Source organism: Megascapheus bottae, chromosome 27 (genome assembly GCF_031878675.1).
Source record: "Megascapheus bottae isolate mThoBot1 chromosome 27, mThoBot2.hap1, whole genome shotgun sequence".
Lineage (NCBI taxonomy): Eukaryota > Metazoa > Chordata > Mammalia > Rodentia > Geomyidae > Megascapheus > Megascapheus bottae.
Window position 1 is genome coordinate 10909259 of NC_143535.1, and position 19752 is coordinate 10929010.

At 37.9% G+C, this 19752-nt stretch overlaps 1 protein-coding gene across 3 annotated transcripts in view; it reads right to left on the bottom strand.

Moving 5' to 3' along the window:
* Ddx10 (DEAD-box helicase 10) overlaps positions 1-19752 on the bottom strand; it is a 171975-nt gene that overhangs the window by 46836 nt on the left and 105387 nt on the right. The window contains exon 18 of one of the 3 annotated variants that reach the window (XM_090319566.1): positions 2263-2368. The exons of 1 other annotated variant lie outside the window; for it this stretch is intronic. In XM_090319566.1, the coding sequence (XP_090175692.1) occupies positions 2278-2368 (91 nt within the window). In that variant the 3' untranslated portion in view covers positions 2263-2277. Of the gene's footprint in view, positions 1-2262; positions 2369-5635; positions 6424-19752 lie in introns of those variants that run through there. One more of the 3 variants, XM_090319565.1, reaches the window with a different exon arrangement.

The window sequence follows — 19752 nt, forward strand, 5'->3', positions numbered from 1 at the left end:
CTCTTATTCTCTCAGGGTGAGGAGTGATCATTCTTTCATTTCTAGCCTCAAGTTAGACAATCCGTTATAATTCTATTAACCCTACCTTCCTGCATGTAAATAATGCTCTGATTAACTCCCTCCCCTTAGAATTATCCTAATTTGTGTGCACCATCTGTTTCCTGTGAAGTGAATCCCTATCTGTGAATAATGATTTTAATAACTCTCTGAATTCCATTAGAGCCTCAACACTCAAGTATGGCCATGGGCCAACGGCATCACCATCTCCTGACAGCTTAGTACAAATGCACAATTCAGGTCCCATATCAGACCTCCTGGAAGGAAATGTGGCTTTTGTTTTTTTGTTTTGGTCAGTTGTGGGGCTTAAACTCTGAGCCTGGGCACTGACCTCTGAGCATTTTTCTTCAAGGCTAGTGCACTACCACTTTGAGCCACAAGCACCACTTCCCGTTTTCTGGTGGTTAACTGAGGATGAGTCTCACAGTTGTTCCTACCCAGCCTGGCTTTCAACTGTGATCCTCAGATCTCAGCCTCTGAGTAGCTAGAATTATAGGTGTGAGTCACCAGTGCCCAGCTTGGCATTTTTAAAGATCTCCTGGTGACTCCTATGTAAGCTAAACTCCAGGAAGTACTGATTAAAATAGTCTGAGTTTTACCGAAGCTTTTGGGAATATAATAAGAACCTAGGACTAGCTCAAATGAAGAGATTTTACAGCTGAGGTATTGAAAAACACAATCTCACCCAGAAATCTAAGAATAAGACATGAGAAAGTTAAGGCTGTTAAACTCTCAAATCAAAGGATCCCTAAAATAAAAAGGATCATTGGGCCATTACAGATGCTAGCTAGTCACAAAAATGACTAGTCTTGAGACAAGTTTCTGCGATTCTCAATCACAAGACAAGCTAACAGATGGAAAAAATGTTCACTGGACCAGATCTGAGGATTTTTTTCACTCAAAAATCTGTAGAAGGAAGCCATAAGCTGTATGCATGGAAACTGGCTTATAGATAAGAGAAGGGCTATGTGAAGAGAAAGCTTTAGGATATGACAGTCCTGTGGAGAAGTAATTTTTGCTTCTGGGTTGTTGGGGGATGTAAACAGGATGCAATGGCACCTACAAAGCTAGTAATGGCGTTAACATCTCTTCAAGAATGTGAAATGACTTTTCCTTCTTTTCGGCCTCTCTCCATATCACCTTCCTTAGCCCCTTGTTATCAAATTTAGAACAACCCAAAATTTTTCTCTAATGCCTCCTGGACTTTAGAACTCTGGATCACAAAGATGTGTTTAGCCATCCCTCATCACACAAGTCATTATTCCACACACTGTTGCACATCCCCTGAACTGGTTGGTCCCTAAGCACTTCCAGCCTTTCCCCTTGCATCCTGTTCCCTATGGTTCTGTCCAATTTCTATCTGCTGAGATTTTATTCATCATTATACCCCTATGGTCTGTCTCACAATCTGTTTTTTTCACTACCTGCATTTTGGCTCCTGAGAATAAGAAGGCTATTGGTCCCTGTTTGGACAGAGCTTTTTGCACTAGTGTCCTGCAGAGGCTAAATAAAGGGCTAAGTGGCAATTCCTGATTCAGCAAGAAGAAGGTAATATGGTCTAAAATGAATCTGCCCTGGGCTGTCTGATCAGCAGGAACTGTGGAAAGAAAATCATACTGTGATTACACGCCTAGTTAAAATGATTTTAAAAGATTTGAAACATGGGTTTTAAATCCTGGTTGCCGGCTCTCTCTTCTTTCCTCTACTACCAGCTCCCAGGAACATCTGTATCTGCTGATAGTCTCAGAGATGAGTTTTCATGTTCAGGGTTTTTCAAATGTTGTATAACAAAATTAATTACATTTAATTAAACATCCATTTTTTATAGCCCCAAAACAAATCTAAATGCCATATGAAGCTTATGAGATGGCAGTTCTCCAAAGGCTTCTACTGCAGGGCCTATCTATCAGAGAATTATGTAATTTCAGAGATTTTTACACCAGAAAATCTGATGAATGGCCTCCCAGCCTCAGTGAAGCAGCAAAAAATTACTCTCTGGGTCCCAGAGACTACCTGTGTCCTCCCTTTTTTCTGCATGTATACAACAAATTCCCTCAAATAGCTGCTTTCCTCGTTCTATGGTAAACTTGAACTATGGAGCAAGTATGGGACCTAGTATTTAACAACTTATTAAACAAACAATGGCTTCTCATTGGTTCTACACTTCTCTCACCTTGTATGTTGTTACTGTGATAAAGTGGGTTTCTTGTCCTACAGGCTTCAGAGGTTGACTGAGGAGCCTAAGTTACCTTTCTGTCTTCTCACCTTGGGCCCAGACTGAAGGAATGCCTTCTCTCTGGTCCACACCGGTCTAAAATGGAAGAAGGGAAAAAGGAGGAGAGCTGATAGATAACCTCTGCTTATAACCAGCACTAAATTCCATGAGCTATCAAAAGGCATATCCTGTCTCCAAAGAGACAGAGTATGATGGACCAGCCCTGAGAAAGGAGTATTTTTGAATTGAGATGACAAATAATAAACCTGTTCCTATAAAACACAGCATCACTATTTGCATTAACATCACAACATCAGTGGGGTGTTGAAACTATAATTCTTACAGGAAAGGAATGAGCTCTAATAAATATATGTTGAAAAAAGTACAATCTATTATACATTATTATTACCAATGTTTTCTATCGGGATTTCAAAGTCAGCTAATCAAAATCTCTTACAACACAGATAGAATACATTCAGTTAATACAAAATATAATTCAAATTAGCTTATGAACCAGAAGCCTTTGAATACGTTTATTCAGTTTTATATAGAGGGAGTTGGGTATTAGTATCAAAAATAACTGCACAATCACATCTAGGACTCTCCTAGTAGAGGATTACAGTGGCTCAAAACCTAGCTACAGGGCCGGGAGTTTGGCCTAGTGGTAGAGTGCTTGCCTAGCATGCATGAAGACCCGGGTTTGATTCCTCGGTACCACATACGTAGAAAAAAGCTGGAAGTGGTGCTGAGGCTCAAATGGTAGAGCTTTAGCCTTGAGAAAGTCCAAGGACAGTGCTCAGGCCCTGAGCTCAAGCCCAGGACTGGCAAAAACAAAACAAAAAAAAACCAGCTACATAGGGTCATGTAGGATGAGAATAAGTGAAAGAATCACTAGGATATGGAAATAAGAGCTTTATCTTGTGTGATTGTTCTTAATGTACTATGTTATTTCTCTTTTGTTGCCCTTTGGTTAATCTTATATTGTTACTGACTTTGTTACCTGGTATATTATATATATGTTTATTTATTTGAAATAAGAAAGAGAAGGGGGAAAACAAGATGACTGGGAGGGGTGGGGGAGGAAAATGGGGGCAAAAGCATGAGAAGGGGCATCAATGGGTGAGAAATAATACATCTACTACCTAGCAAATGTAACTGTAACCCCTCTATATATTACCTCGACAATAAAAAAAATCATATTAAAAAAGAACTGCACAGAGTAAATTCAATGGTAAGTTTTTAATTCACATATTCTTTTAACTTTATGATCTTTGAATGTATTCAAGGTCAACAGCCTAATGAGAAAATTTCACTCTTCTGATTTACACTCCAAATGTATACAAAATTTCATCTAGGGGCCAGGAGTTTGGCCTAGTGGTAGAGTGCTTGCCTAGCATGCACAAAGACCCAGATTCGATCTCTCGGTACCACATACATAGAAAAAAGCCTGAAATGGTGCTGATGCTCAAGTGATAGAGCTCTAGCCTTGAGAAAGTCCAAGGACAGTGCTCAGGCCCTGAGCTCAAGCCCAGGACTGCCCCCCCCAATAAAAACATCTAGTATTCATGTCTATTACTCATTTACAAAAGTGACGCCCCCCCTCCAAAAAAAAGAACGTGCTGCAATGCACCTTTAAAATTCTCTTGATTGGGGTCAGGAGTGTGGCCTAGAGGTAGAGTGCTTGCTTAACATGCACAAAGACCCCGGTTTGATTCCTTGGTACCACATACATAGAAAAAGCCAGAAGTGGTACTGTGGCTCAAGTGGTAGAGCGCTAACCTTGAGGAATCCCCAAGGACAATGCTCAGGTCCTGAGTCCAGGACTGGCCAAAAAATAAAAAATAAAAAATCTTGATTTGGGCCACAAGTATGCCCTATTTGTAGAGTGCTTGCCTACGATGTACAAACCCTTGGGTTCAGTTTCTCAGTACCACATACACAGAAAACACTGGGAGTGGTGCTGGGGCTCAAGTGGCAAAGCACTAGCCTTGAGCAAAAGAAGCGCAGGGACAGTGGCCAGGCCCTGAATTGAAGCCCCAGGATTGACAGAAGACCAATTTATATACATACATACATATATATATATGTACATATATATATATCTCACTTGATTTATTCCTGTTTACTTATTCATTCACTAAGACAATTATAGGGCAGTTGTTACATCTGGCTCTGGGAATAACAGGATAACTACTCACGGAAATCATCATATATAATGGGGAATAGGCCTAAAAAGAACATGTCTGTAATATTACATAACAAGCAGTAGAACAGAAGAAATTCACTGTGAACACTAGTTAAGGAATGTGGCAGGAGACACACTGGGACCAGTCAGGAGATCTTTAGCAGTCTATGTAAGTCCCAATTAGAATCTAAACTCTTGACTGAAGGTGGAAGTTATAAGAAAAAAAAATAATAGGCTGGGCGTGGTGGCTCACGCCGGTAACCCTAGCTACTCAGGAGGCTAAGATCTGAGGATTGAGGTTCAAAGCTAACCCAGGCACTAAAAACCTTGAGACTCTTATCTCCAATTAACCACTAGAAAACCGGAAGCGGTGCTGTAGTTCAAGGATAGGGTGACAGCCTTGAGCTGAAGAGCTCAGGGACAATACCCAGGCCCAGAGTCCAAGCCCCACAACTGACAAAAATTAATAAATAAAATAAAATAAAACAAAAAATAGGAGAGGAAGAACAAATAGAACTAGTATGGCAGTGTGAAAAGGAAGAAGTTATTATCAAGTTTCTCCTTTTGATCTTTGTAGATATTAATGTCACTTATTTATAAGCACTGAATAGCAAGCATTTTTCAGAGGTTGATACAGATTAACTCAGAAGATATCCAAGTACAATGCTTATCAGTACTCTTCCTTGGAGTCAAGAATGAAATTCATGCTGCTGAAAACTCTTTTTGTTTGTTCATGAGGTAGGGAAGTCAAAAAGGGAAGAATGATAAAAGAGCATCACAAATGTGTTAACCCCAGTTGTTTTGTGTCAAGGTCCAAATTTCTTCAGCATCACCTATTTCCCTCTGCAGAATCTGAGGGTTATTTGTCACAAAAAGAAGCTCCATCTTGCTTTGTTTTGTTCCTCATTGTTATCTGGGGTCTGGGTAGGTACTTATAGCAGCTGCTAATGGAGCATGCTCAGAGCTCACGAGGCCCTAGGCACCCAGTAAGAGTCCATGTCTAGTTGATAGTCCTGAGATTCAGTCTGCAGATTTCCTAAGGCTTTGGTAGCAAGGATACTATTTTTGAGGAGGTACACATGAAAATTTTCCTCTTTTAGGAACTGAACACACATTCTAATCTCAGGATGCTTCTCAAAGGTGTTTTCATACCACTAAAGAGAAGAAAACAGTAATACTTTGTTTTATAGGAAGTACATTTATTATTTGTTGTTTATATTAAAAAATATTCATTCTTTCTTGGGGCTGGTCCATCATACCAGTCTCTTTAGAGATATAAAATAAACATGAAAATTAGCCATTTGACAATAACATAAAAATTTTAGTATTGTAAGCAAAACAGGAATTCCAACAATGAAACACAAGGGCTCTAGGACCCTGCCACTAAAACAAAGGCAATGGACTGAGGATGTAGCTTAGTGGCAGATCACTTGCTCAACATGCCCAAGATCTTGGAAACAGTCCTCAATATTCTACAAACAAAGCCAAACAAACAAAGCAGCTCCAACGACATGGGGTGAGAACCTACAAAGAAATTCTAACACAGCACATGCTGAAAAATGGGCATAGGAACTTTTATAACCCACCCTTATTCTGAGCATGTTCCTTGACGGTGCAAAACGGAACCTATAAACGGGGCTCAGAGGTCTCCTTCTGTGGAATCCTTCTGCGTGGAGAATGTGCCCTTTGCGAATGGGACATCTTAAGTGTCCCAAAGCTGTTTTCAACTTTGTGCCAACACAGTGATGTCCAGAGGTATTGAGGTGCACACAGCACTGGAAATATTTAACTTTGATTTTTGAGTAGATGCAAAACCAGTTCTTCATCTTCTGCTAAGGAAAGGCCTGTATCCAAAGGTTCTGAGTCAGCTTCCCACTTGGCCTTCTTTCTAGGATGACTTGTTGGCCCCATGTCTTCTGCCTCTTTGTTGTTCCTTTTCTTCATTCCTTGCTGTTTCTTGGTATCACTGGTGGGAACAAATCCAATGATGTAATTCATACATAAACTCATTACTATGAAATCAAATGTGTCATTGGACAAAATAATCAAGAATAGCTTTTAAAGTGATATTATCTAAGAAGGAAAGGAACAGGACACCTGTATCATCCTTAAGTATCTTTCAACTCTGTCCCATTCAATTCCTGCTATGATAAAATCATTGCAGAAAGCTCTGGATATGTTATCCACAATTGAACACCGTGAGCTGCTTTTAAAAAGCAGTGCGTGGTTTAAGTTCTACTAGCCTTTAATTACTAATTCTAATGTCCACTGTATTGACTCTTAATAAAGAGTAAAGCAGAGCCTGAAATGTTAAATCACAGATGACTTAAAACACCACATAAAATTCCCCAGGCTAATATAATGTGAAGCTAATTGAAAGGATCTCCAGGATATTGAAACAAAAGCCATATAATGAATGATTGTTGTCCTTAATGTACTATGTTGTCTCTCATCTCCTTTGCTGTCCCTTGGTTATCTCATATTGGTATAGTATCTCACTTTGTTATCTGATATATTGAATTTATTTGTATTTGGATATTTGAAATTTGATAGGGAAGGGGGGAAAACCAAGATGGGTGGGGGGTGTGGGGGGGGGGAAGGAAATGGGTACCAAGACATGTGAAAGAGTATCAATGTATGTGAATTAATGCACCTTCTATCTGGCAAATATCATGTAACCCTTTTACTAATTACAATAAAAAAATAAATAAAACAAACAAATCAAAACTAAAAAAAAAAAAGTTCCCCAGGCTAAAATGCTTTTTGTTCAGGGTCTTGTGCTTGCTAAGCAGGTACTCTACCACTTGAGCCAGCCCTAATCCCTCAAAATACAATATTTTTTGTAGGATTTGGCACATGTCCAGGACAAAGACCATAAGAACAAAGCTATTTTCTGAAAGGTGAAGAAATCAGTCGAGAAATTAAAAAAAAAAACCAACATCCTGTAAGAAGCTTGAGATATTATTGTGCTTAAAATGACCCAACTGGGGGGGGATGAAGAGAAGTGGTAGATTCTCCAGCAATCCTGGCCCACATATGTACCAAAGTACTACCACAAATGCTAAGGAAATCAGCTATCATTTCAAAATAGCTCATTATAGTAAACAGAGGGTTCCTTTTTTTTATAAGCCTGGCAATAACTATATGACAAAAAAAAATTATGACTGGACAAATCCAAACTATATAAGCAAGGAATAGTCTGGACCCAATTAAGAGACAGAATGACGAAGAAAGATTTTTTTTTAAATCAACTATATGTTGCTTATAAGATAATCACTTCATCTCTAAGGACACACAAGGACTGAAAATGAATGGTAATATAATAAGATATTCCACACAAATGGAAATGGAAAGAACACAGAAGTAGCCATGCCAAGACTGAGGACATAAAGTTCAGGTCAAAAAGTAGTAAACAAGAGACAAGGAGGTAATTATCACAAAGATAAACATAAAGAGTAGAATTTAGCAAGGAGATAGAGAGACAGAAACAAGTCAGAGAGATAAAAGCACAAAGACAGCTTAATGACCAGACTCAGTTTACACATAGGGACTCAAGCCAAGCTATAAATGATTCTGAATCTAACCCCAACAACACAGGCTATTGAAATTAATTAGAGCTTACTCGCTTCAGTCACCACTTAGATGAAAATCACTGAAAGAAGAAGCTACAGAAAGACTACGGGCTCAACAGCAATGTAGTCAGAACTCAGCCAATCAACTTAACATCTCTGAACCTCAGCTTCTTTTTAAACATCAAGATAAGGAATTTGGAACTGTGAGAGTTGAATAAAAGCATATGAGAGCACAGAGTACTGCTTATTAGTTTACTTCCTGCTTAGTCCCTCTCAATGTAAATTCTTACATTGGTTCTATATAGTAATCAGTTTTTTTTTAAAAAGTCACAAATATTACTCTATATTCCAAGTCCCTATGGACTTCATTACTGTTTAGAAAATAGCCTGGATATCATAGTGAATTGCCTGATAGACATATCCATATATGATCAGCTGGAAGCAAAACTGTAGATAATTATTTTATTTACCTATCAGAAGTGCCCATAATCTGAATCATTCTCTTTCACAACTGGGAGACAAACTATATGACACAGTGAGCTTATTTAAAACCACAAATTACAGCATTTTGAAAGTGCACCTGGAGAGATGAATATGAAAAAGTTTCCTATGATGAGAATCCAGTCAAAAAAAGAAGTAATTCTTAGCTTAAAAAAAAAAAAGAAGGCTTTTAAGAAAGTACTGAGTCCTAATCTACTTATGAGTATGGCCAATTCTGTGACAATTCCGCTGGGCTACAGTGCAGTCATCATTTGATACAATGTATCACTGATTTTTGGCTTGCTTATACATCAAGTAAATCTGAGAGGTTCAACAGAAAAGGCCTTAATTAGTGGGCTCCACTAATGCATCCTTTGCTAATGTGCTCATAAACACTATATTCTTGGCAGGAAATAGATGGCTCAGTTTTTTTTTTAAGCTGGGGAATTAATATAGCCCAAACATTATCAAAATGTGAATGAGTTAAAATTATAGAACATTTTACACTACCTTTATACCAAATAATTGGTAGTCCCTTTAACAAATTACCAAACAACAGAATATGTATGTAATCTGTATAGTTCATCATGAAGAAGATGATGCAATGAACCTAGAAAGCAGTAAGCTTCAGGAAAGCCTTGATCTGGTCTTTTCTGAAAAGGCTTCTTCCCAATGGTGTGGTGCTGGAAAGCCTCTCCCGTATTCATACACTGCTAGGTTAGGCAGAGAGGTTCTGACTCCCCACTGACTTGGTCATCACTGGGAGCTCACTGGATCCAATCAACAACCGGGACATCATCATCAATTAGTAGTCTCTTGATCTTAAATTCATTTCTGCGTGTTCTAAAAGAGAGTCATGCAACTTGCAAGCAAGACTCCGGTTAGGTGCCTCACAGCAGCGCATCATTGGTGCTGTTCACCAGTAAAGGAATACTCTGAAGATAATGGGTACAATGAAAGGCTGAAAATCCAACTCTGCCCTGATACTGGCGTAACAACTGTAAGCTCCCTTCATGAGTAAGCATCCCTACTGAACTGAAGGGGGTGAGGTGACCTCAGTTGGACAACTAGTTAGTGGCCAGAAAGATGAGGTAGCCTCTGAGCCTGAGGTTCCACATTTCATCTTCATACCAACACTCCTATGGGATGTAAAATACTAAACTTTTCCTAGATTTTTCCAATGTATGAGGCCAAGTGCCTAGAAGGACAAGATTCATGGCTCAGTGTAGAGAGTACAGTGTATCAGTTGATAAAGCACATCTTAAAAGGCAAAGGCTTTGCTCAGAGCCTTGAAAGCCATCCTACCACTGTGAAAACAAACAGAACCACAGAGAAATACTCATCTTTCAATAATCAGAATGACAGACCTCTTTAGCAATGTCTGATATGATTTATTTCAAAAGCGATCATAGAACAAAGTACAAGAAAAAACATCATCATGTGGATAACACTGAGATGTGGATTAAATTTTAAGGTCTTAATGTATCAAAAATCATTTTTAGTTTTGTTTTCTTCTTTTATCGGCATACATTATTTATGGGAGGGATTTCACTGTCTCATCTGATTCCCATCCACATTTGCAATTGTATTCTAATCAATTTCAGCCTCCTCTAAAAATCTCCCTTTCCAGAATAATTCTAACAGCCTTCACTGTTCTGCTTTCATTCATGCTTCAACCATATTCTATATTCCTTCAGCTAAATTCATTCTTTCATCCTCATTAGTCAAGCCCCCTCCCATTACTGCACAACTCCCAAAAGTCTTTCTGATCAACAGCTTTCACTGAGGCAATTTATGCTGTTCTCATATATAATTTGAATGTATCTCAAAATAACTTACCTTGTTCCTTTTCCCATTCCCCTTCTCATACTAAATAGCCCCTTTAAAATTCATGTTCTATGTTTATTCATACATATAATTATATATGTAGGTATAACATACACATGTACATGTCACTAGATTTGTGTACCTAAACCTAAAAGGACTTATTTTTTAGGAACTGAATTTTAAAGATATATTGTATTCATTAACTGCTCTGTTAAATGATGACTCTTTTGTGCAACTAAAGATAATTTTTTTAATTTAAATAATTGATTTGGGGGCCAGGAGTGTGGCCTAGTGGCAGCATGCACAAAGCCCTTGGTTCAATTCCTTGGTACCACATACACAGAAAAAACTGGGAAGTGGTGCTGTAGCTCAAATGGCAAAGTACTAACTTTGAGAAAGCTCAAGGCCCTGAGTTCAAGCCCCAGGACTGAAAAAAAAATGATTTTAAATAGAATATATTCTCTAAACACTAAGCCCAAATCTCTGAAAAACTAAGTTTTCAATATTTTTATCTTCCTGGTTTCAGCATTTTAATTTTTTTAGATATTTGTAGTTTCAATGTCATCTATGTTGAATCTATGAACAACAAAGACAGGTGAGCATGCACCACTAAAGAATCTCCTTCCATCTGGATCTGTCTTGTGCTTCAAAATCCATCTCCAATCCCTCATCTTCCAGTAAAGATATCTAATCTGCCTTTTATTAGGAGGGACCTTTCACCTCTGAAATCATGTATCTTAAAATGGTTTATTACTAATTTAGCCCGCAAAACTTCTACTACCTGACACTAATGTGATTTTTATTACCTATATAAAATTTGACAGCACACTTTCAAATTTTAAAGGAAGCATAGTCAGCAATTTCTTGTCTGGTAATTTTCCCCAAAGAAATAATAATTAGGGAAATGTTCAAAGATTTAGTAAGAAGGAAATCAAAGAAAAAACTATTTGTAAAAATAAAAAAAGCGGGGCCGGGAGTTTGGCCTAGTGGTTAAAGTGCTTGCCTAGCATGCATGAAGACCCAGGTTCGATTCCTCGGTACCACATACATAGGAAAAAAAAAAAAAGCCGGAAGTGGTGCTGAGGCTCAAGTGGTAGAGCTCTAGCCCAAAGTCCAAGGGCAGTGCTCAGGCCCTGAGCTCAAGCCCAGGACTGGCAAAAAAAATAAATAAAATAAAAATAAAAAAAGCTGGAAACTGCAAAAGTTCAACTATTAAGGATTAAGTTAAAAATTAAAAATGAGCTACTACATGGTTACTATAAACAACATTAAAGTTTTTACCCAAGTAAAATCTTCTATCAGTTTCACTTTTAGTAAGTAAAGTGACTGTTATACAGTAATGACCCTGTTGTGATCATTATTCTCATGATATCTTGACAATAACTGTGAGAGATATTTTCATTTGAATAAATTAGGAAAGTGAGAGAGCTGGGCACTAGTGGCTCATGCCTGTAATCCTAGCTACTCAGGAGGCTGAGATCTGAGGACTGAGGTTCAAAGCCAGTCCCAGTCATGAAAGTCCCTGAAACTCTTTATCTCCAATTAACCAGTAGAAAACCAGAAGTGATGCTGTGGTTCAAGTGGGAGAGCACTAGCCTAGATCTGAAGGGCTCAGGGATAGCCCCCAGGCCCAGAGTTGAAGCCCCACAACTGACCACTCCACCCAGCAAAAAACAAAATGAAAAATAGGGGGGGGGGGGAGAGAAGAACAGAAAAGAAAAGCAAGAGACAGATAAAAGTATTTGTTTAAGGTGTGCAACTTGTAAAAGAAATTAAGTTCAACTTCAGGTCTGACTCTAAACCCTATAATTTCCCCCACAATCATGAGCCTACCTTAATTTCATAAAACTCCTAGTTCTCATGTTACAAAGTTTCTAATACTGATAAAATATTCCAAAACTGCATAGAGTGATGCATGTAAGCAAGGCATTCAGTAGTTTCTTGATTCACAGAATCTAGCTCATGCAATTCATATTATTTCTTTACATCTGCTAGAATAGCTATTTATAATTCAGATGCTTCTAAGACCATCTTGCAGAACCAGACATCATTTAAATTTCTATGTATTGTGGAGAAAGTCAGAGGAGACAAATGGACTCTCATATATATTGCTACAATGGAGGAAATTCCTAGGTCTTTCTACTTGGTGAATTTATTCCCTCTCTGACTCTTAGAAAGTTTTAGCTATTAGACTTACAGGTCTGGAAATGACGTGGTATAAATGATGTGTCACAAGATAATACTGAAACTTGTCATGAGTAGGAATTTGCTTACTATTAAACAGCCTATTTTAAGTAAATAATGTGTGAGTTAAATCCAGTAAAAAACAGATCACAATGTCATCTGTAACCTAAAAACCAAACTTCCTAGGCTGTAAGGGAACTGCAGCAAGAAGCACTACTCTGAACCTGGTGAATGTTTCAAATGGTATGTGTCAAGGCATTGCAGAAGTAAAGGAGCTGCTGGGAAAACCTGTCAACTTTTGCTGCATACAGTGCTCTACAGAAACACAACGTGCTGAATAATAAACTTCCAAAGACACTAGGGCAAGGAGTTTCATAATGAAGTAATAAAATACCAAGTGAAATAATGGAAGATTGTCTAAGCTTAATTTGGAAAATGACACTGTACAGTCAGTCTCATGGTGCTTCATGTTAGAGCTCCTAACCCTAGTAGGGCTGAGTGAGTTTGTATGTGTTAAAATAAAGGGGGCGGAGGGTAGGGAGGAATCAATGTCATTGTACAATCTACTGAAAAATCTAACAAAATCCACATCAAGGGGCTGCTTGATGAAAACACATCTCTTTAGTATATGGCTTGTGCAGATTTTACACCTCCTAGTTGCCTTTTTAGATTCCTCTATCTTTTGACAAGAAAATAAGTCTTGTGAAACTATAAGCAAATTTAGCCTAAGGAACCTGAGGGTAGGTGCCTGAAGGCAGGAAATAGCAAATATTCCCTTACCCAGAAACCCTAGGGTATCTTCCTACAACAGACTGCCCAGTTTGGAGTTCAATTTGTATGAAATTTCCCTTGTATTTGTATAAAGAGATATAGTTTGGACATTTTCCATTTGGTTTAAAGCTAACAACAAATGAGCTTGTGATTATTTATAAAATGCTCAGGAATCTTTTTACCTATCATTAAGCACTGGCAGTTAGGTACTCAAATACATTTCGTCAGGTTTTTTCCTTTCGAAATTTTAACTTACAAGACCATGACAACCATCCTAATAAAGATTAATTACTGCAGTACCTTCCATTCTGTTGTTTCTTGTGGTGAAGATGACTACATATAGAAGCAATAATGAGAATTATCACACTCTTAAAGTCTCTTTTCTAGCTGCTCAGAACTAAAAACAGATTCATAAAAAACAATTTAGCCCTAGAAAAGACTGATTGGCTCAAAGTTCATTAGAAACATAACTGCTAGAGATACTGGGGGGAAGAGGAATCCTCTTAGATCAGAATTCTAATCAGAAAACAGTGAGGACAGTGAAAAAGAAGGAGAAGGCACAAAGCTATACATCTCATCAAACTCTCTGATGCTATTCTTTTTCCTATAAAATGTGAAATGCAGACCCATCATTTAGGATTAGAACAAAAGTCTTCAAAATTTTTGTCATACGCCTCTTTAAAATTTGATGAGAACTCAGGACTCCCTTCTAGAAAGAAATACTGTAACTTTACATATAGTTTAAAGATAATGTGAGATTCCCCTACAATTCACCCACAGAGTCTTGGGTTAGAAATTCCTGATATACAGCAATTTAAAAGACATGACTCTGTCTCCTTTGCACAGATTTTAAAAAAAAATAAATACCTAAGTAGAATTAAGACTACACTTTTTTCTTGCTGCTTAATCTGTATGGAGAACATTTTATGCTCCCCAGAATCACATCAGCTTCTCTCTCAAACTACTTTCGCTGATTAGTTTTCAATATTCAAGATCATCACCTATCCAAGCATGTCCCCAGTATTGCAGTTCTCTGGAATTAAGTTTTCTAGTTTAGTATTACTCTTCATTAGCCTTTCAAATGACTTCTAAAGTGAGAAAACCCAGTCTTCATCCAAGTTGCTCATTAAAGAATTACTTATAATGAAAAAAGCAAAACAAATCAAATAACAAGAAAAAGGTTTCATTGTGTAGTCCAGGCTGGCCTCACACTCTCAATCCTCCAACTTCAGCCTCAAGTTCTGGACGAGTATCTCTAATTCTAAAAAAGTAGGACATGACTTACATAATGCAGAAAGTTCATCTTTCGGGTTCTAAGCACCATATGGAGGAGATCTTTAAACATTTTTTAAGCATTCAAGCAATATAACCATTTGACTCTCTGAATAAAAATCATTTATCAACCCAAAAGCAATGACAATTTTAGTAGTATTTTCCCTCCACAAAGTAAATGAGTCTTGACGAGCAAGGGAAGCAGGAACACATGATTCTGGGTGGTTCTAAGCAAACAAATTACACTGATGTCACAAAGAACTAGGGGTCTTGTCAAATTATTTTATTTCTGTTTTAGTAATAATAATTACAAAACAAATGCTAGCATCATGTATAAAACTACCTATATTAATTCCACAGTCCAAAAAAACAGGAAGGAGGTAAAAGCCATAAAGTAAAATCTACCCAGCTCCAAAATTTTAGGTAAGATGAAGAAAGAAGTAGAGAACAAAGCAAGCTCTCCTTCTGCACCTTCTGTGAAAAACAACACATCAAATCCTAGATTCTCAGATGGGAGTCTGCATATCTGGCTCCAACTACTTGTGTATTATAGGTAGATTACCTAGTCTAGCACCCTCTTTGCCTAGATTGTTTTACAGATAAAATTAGCTGAGCATGGTAGTACTTTTTAATCCTTAAAAGAAACTCATCATTTGCTTGTTACTGGGATCGAATGCTAACTTAAAAGAGTTGAATCTTGCACAACAGAATCCCTTTGGATCCTCAGCACTTGACAGTGACACTGTAATTCCAGGGAGGATTGAACGTGGTTTAAATTCCCCTTCAGCTTGCAGGCAGCTGAGTAGGGCAAAGTCACACCCTGGAACCAATGACCCCAGATTCAGTCATTCACCACTAAATCTGTCTTTCTGTTGCCTGTTTTCTTACTGACAAAGTGTCTTTCCATGTACAGAGACAAAAGCGTTACTCATGCTGAATATTTATGAATGCCAATAAGTTAAGAAAAATGAGACACGCAGAGGAAACTTTAAATAAAACTAGCTCATGAAAATTCAGCACTAAAAGCTACTCTCAAACTGGTGTGAGTGACTATTCCCTTAAGAAGGAATTCATCTTTAAAAACACTAAGTTTATATATTCTAGAGATGACATTCTAAGAGAGTGATATTGACTAAAGCTGGAGTGAGAGCTGTTGCTACAAACACTTAGTGAAGGCTACTAAGAACATAGCAGATAAATCTATACACATGCTACAGGGAAACTCTCAAGCTGGTATCACAGAACTTTTAACATAGTGTCATGTATAGAAGCAGCAAAGAAACAATGTAGCTGCATTGGAACTAAAAGAGAAAACTTAGTGGAGTTGTTTCTGTAAATAGTAGCTTGGAGCAATTACTACTGTTAAAATTACTACTACATGAACCCTTTTGGACACTCTTCCTTGATCTAAAACATATAAATCACTACTTGTAGCTTACCATAAATCTAGTTGAGAATAACAAATAGGTTTTATCTTATGTGCAAACTTCACTTGACCAACAAAGGCTTTATTAGGAAGGACTGTTTCAGTTACACAGAAAGGAATATAGGCAAACCCTACCCTGTATGAAGGTCAGGGGACATTAAGTTCCAGGAAGATGTATCTACAGCTAGAATGGTTCTCAACAACGATCAGCAATGTCTATAGACATTCTTAAATGTCTCAACCCAGGTTGGGGTGGGGGGTTGGTTGCTACTACTGTTGGTGGCCAGGGATGATGTCAAATAGTCTATAGCCTCTCCATGCCCCACACATCTGGGCCAGAATATTAATAATCTTAAAAATATGAATCATGGTCTAGCCATATCCACCCCATGGGATCCAGATTCTTAGTAACACGAAGAATTTTTCCTCAAGAGGTTTTCCTGACATACCTCTCCTAGAGCCACAGCAGTTCTAGGTCACAAGATTGGTGTGGTAGACCTAGGGAGTCAGCCTTATCCACATAGGGCATGTGTCTCTCTCCCTAATTTTGTGATCCTGGACATACAACTCATTCCTTAAAGTTTTTAGTTTCTTCATCTATAAGAAGGAAGGACCACACAAAAGACAAAACTGCCCAAGAAATCTGTAAATACAGTAAAAAGATGAAGTCTCACATTAGTAATAAAAGCAATATCAGTTGTAAGAATGGATAGTCCATTCAACAAAGAATATTTTTTTTAAGTTTGACAAATGTTAATCTACTAATGCAGAGTTGCTAGCTGTGACTGAAATTTTAAAATGTATAATGTTTAACTTTTCCATCTGTGCCCTCATCTTTAGGTGAAGTTGCTCTGGAATCTTTCAGAGTATCTTTAACTCTTAGCTCATCTCCATTACACAGTCTGTTCGTGGCTTATTCCTACCACCTATATTCTGTGTTTTTTGTTTAAATCTTTTAGTAGTTGTACAAAAAAGATGTCATTTAACAAAGTAGTCATGAATACAATATATCTTGATCAACGTCACCCCTTTCAACATTCTCACCCATCCTTCCCCTACTTACCCCTTCCTTCCGTCATCTCTTACATTATTCAAACTACTAGTACTAACTGCATATGATTTCTTTCTGGCCTTGTAAACCTTCATTGTGTCCACAATGAAGACTGAAAGTGGGAATTAGAGGCTAAAGCTATGAAGTGATGGTACCAAAAGACAGAATTTAAAGCTACAAAATACTTGCTGTTTTCTTAAGAGAATGAACCACAGGAAGCTATTAGAACATGTTACACTGACTAGGTATGATATAAGATTGTCATCATGCGAATAAGAATGCCTACCATCCATAGATAAAACATGACTTGATGACTCAGAAATTCATTTTTAAAAATGTTAGGGAAAAACATCACATACATCGATGCAGGATGGCTGACAGCATACCAATGGTTTCAAAGGCTGGTTTACCTTTAAAGCGCTATTAGACAGATCCATAAAACATGGAGAACCAATAGTAATGACTAGTTATTATTCCCTCCAGAGTCAGATTACACAGAAAAAGTGACTTAAAGTCATACATTAAGTTAAATCATATCTATCAAAATAAAACTCCTATAGACCACTCTAAAAGTATATTTATATAGAAATAAAGGGGCAGCAAACTAAATCATCCTAGTAATTCATATAAGTCTCAGGTATATGTACCAACAAGCTTTCTGAAGCAGTATGTATATATTTACTCTTAGAAATCAGTTTCTAAGCTGGGTGCAGGCATGATGGCTCACGCCTGTAATCCTAGCTACTCAGGAGGCAGAGATCTGATGATCAGGTTCAAAACCAGCCCAGGCACAAAGGAACCTGGGACTCTTATCTCCAATTAACCTCGAGAAAAATGGGAAGTGGAGCTTGGCTCAAAGGTAGGGCAGTAGCCTTGAGCTGATAAGCTCAGGGACAATGCCCAGGCCCAGGGGAAGGGTGGTAGCCTAGGCCGAGATCAAGCCCCATGACCCACCAAAACAAAACAAAAGTTCAGTTTCTACATATTAGGATATGACCTGAACCTAAATTTTTTAGTTCAAATGGTACAATCTATGTATTTTTCTAAAACCTAATAAATTTATTTTTATCATGTTCCTTTGGCAGTAGTAAAGTCTAGTAACTAGCATTTGAAAACACTACAAAGCCAATGTGTTCACTGTATAGCTGTCTAGTGCCAGTACCAAGCATCACCTGGTAAGACTACATTTTTTGAATAAGTGAAGCTTCTCTAATACTAAACCATCTTTTGCTTAAATCAGGAATCAATTATTTAAATCATTTAAATGACTTAAAAGATTAACTCAATGTCATCCTATAACATTTTCTCCCAACAGACTAATCATTCTGATTATATATATATATATATATGTATGTGTGTGTATATATATACGTGTGTGTGTGTGTGTGTGTGTTCTATTTTAAAACAAATTTTAGCTGTGGCTTATTTTTGCAACCTCAAGCTTCCTGGGTTCACACCTGAGGGGTCCCGAATTTGATCTCCCCTTCAGGTATACTAACTTTACCTACCATTAGTATTTAACTTTTGCTCAATTGTTTAGAAGCTCCATGAGATTTAACATTCACATCTTTTAAATGAACTCAATGTTAATGTAATCTAACACAGAGTACTCTGGGAAAAGCTTAGAAACTCATACCATTATTCAAATTCATCACATTTCACTTATTTTTGGCAAAAAAAAAAATAGATAATGGATAGAAAAGGAACAGGCTTTAAACTGAAAGAATCTGTTAAAGGTTATTTATATAAAAGTTTCCTGTTATTACATTAAAATGAAACCATAACTTCTTTCTTCTGAAATTTGCAGATGATTTTTTAACAACATTCTCAGCTCAGCCCAGTAACAGTGATTCAAGATTAATCCTGCCCCTTTTAATATGTACTGTGTGTGTGTGTGTGTGTGTGTGTGTTGGTCTTGAACTCAAAGAGTCTGAGCAATCCTTGGGCTTTTGTTGCTCAAGGCTAGCACTCTACCACTTAAGCAACAGCTGTACTTTCTGGGTTTTTTTGGTGATTAACTGGAAATAAGTCTCATGAATTCTCCTCACCTAGCTGGGTTCAAGTCACAGTCCTCAGATCTCAACTCCTAAGTGAAGGGACCCCTTCTCTAGATTTCCATCCCCTATAGGCACTGGCCATTCTCAAGACAAATGAATACATGACTTGCAAAACATCAAGCTGAGGGCTGTAAATTCCCTGATAATAGAGCTCAGATTACAGGAGCAACCTGACCAGGTGGAGCTTCCAGAGCTCCTCCCCCACCCCACCCCCTTTGTCTGCCAGGTAGGGAAAGCCCCTTTCCCTTTCGTTTTGTCATCAGAGCAGTGCTCAGGACAAGATGATAGGTTGGCTCAAACAGCAAAGGTGTCAGTGGTTGCCTCAGCCATCACTCAAGTATGTTGAGATTCTGTTGGCCACCTGTGTATGGCCAAGCCCAACCACATGGCTGGTAACCTATAAAAGTAGTCTGTGAGGGCCAGGAGTTTGGCCTAGTGGTTAAAGTGCTTGCCTAGCATGCATGAAGACCCGGGTTCGATTCCTTGGTACCACATACATAGAAAAAAGCTGGAAGTGGTGCTGAGGCTCAAGTGGTAGAGCTCTAGCCTTGAAAAAATCCAAGGACAGTGCTCAAGCCCTGAACTCAAGCCCAGGACTGGCAAAAAAAAAAAAAGAAAAAAAAAAGTAGTCTGTGAGACAGCATGGTTGCTCACA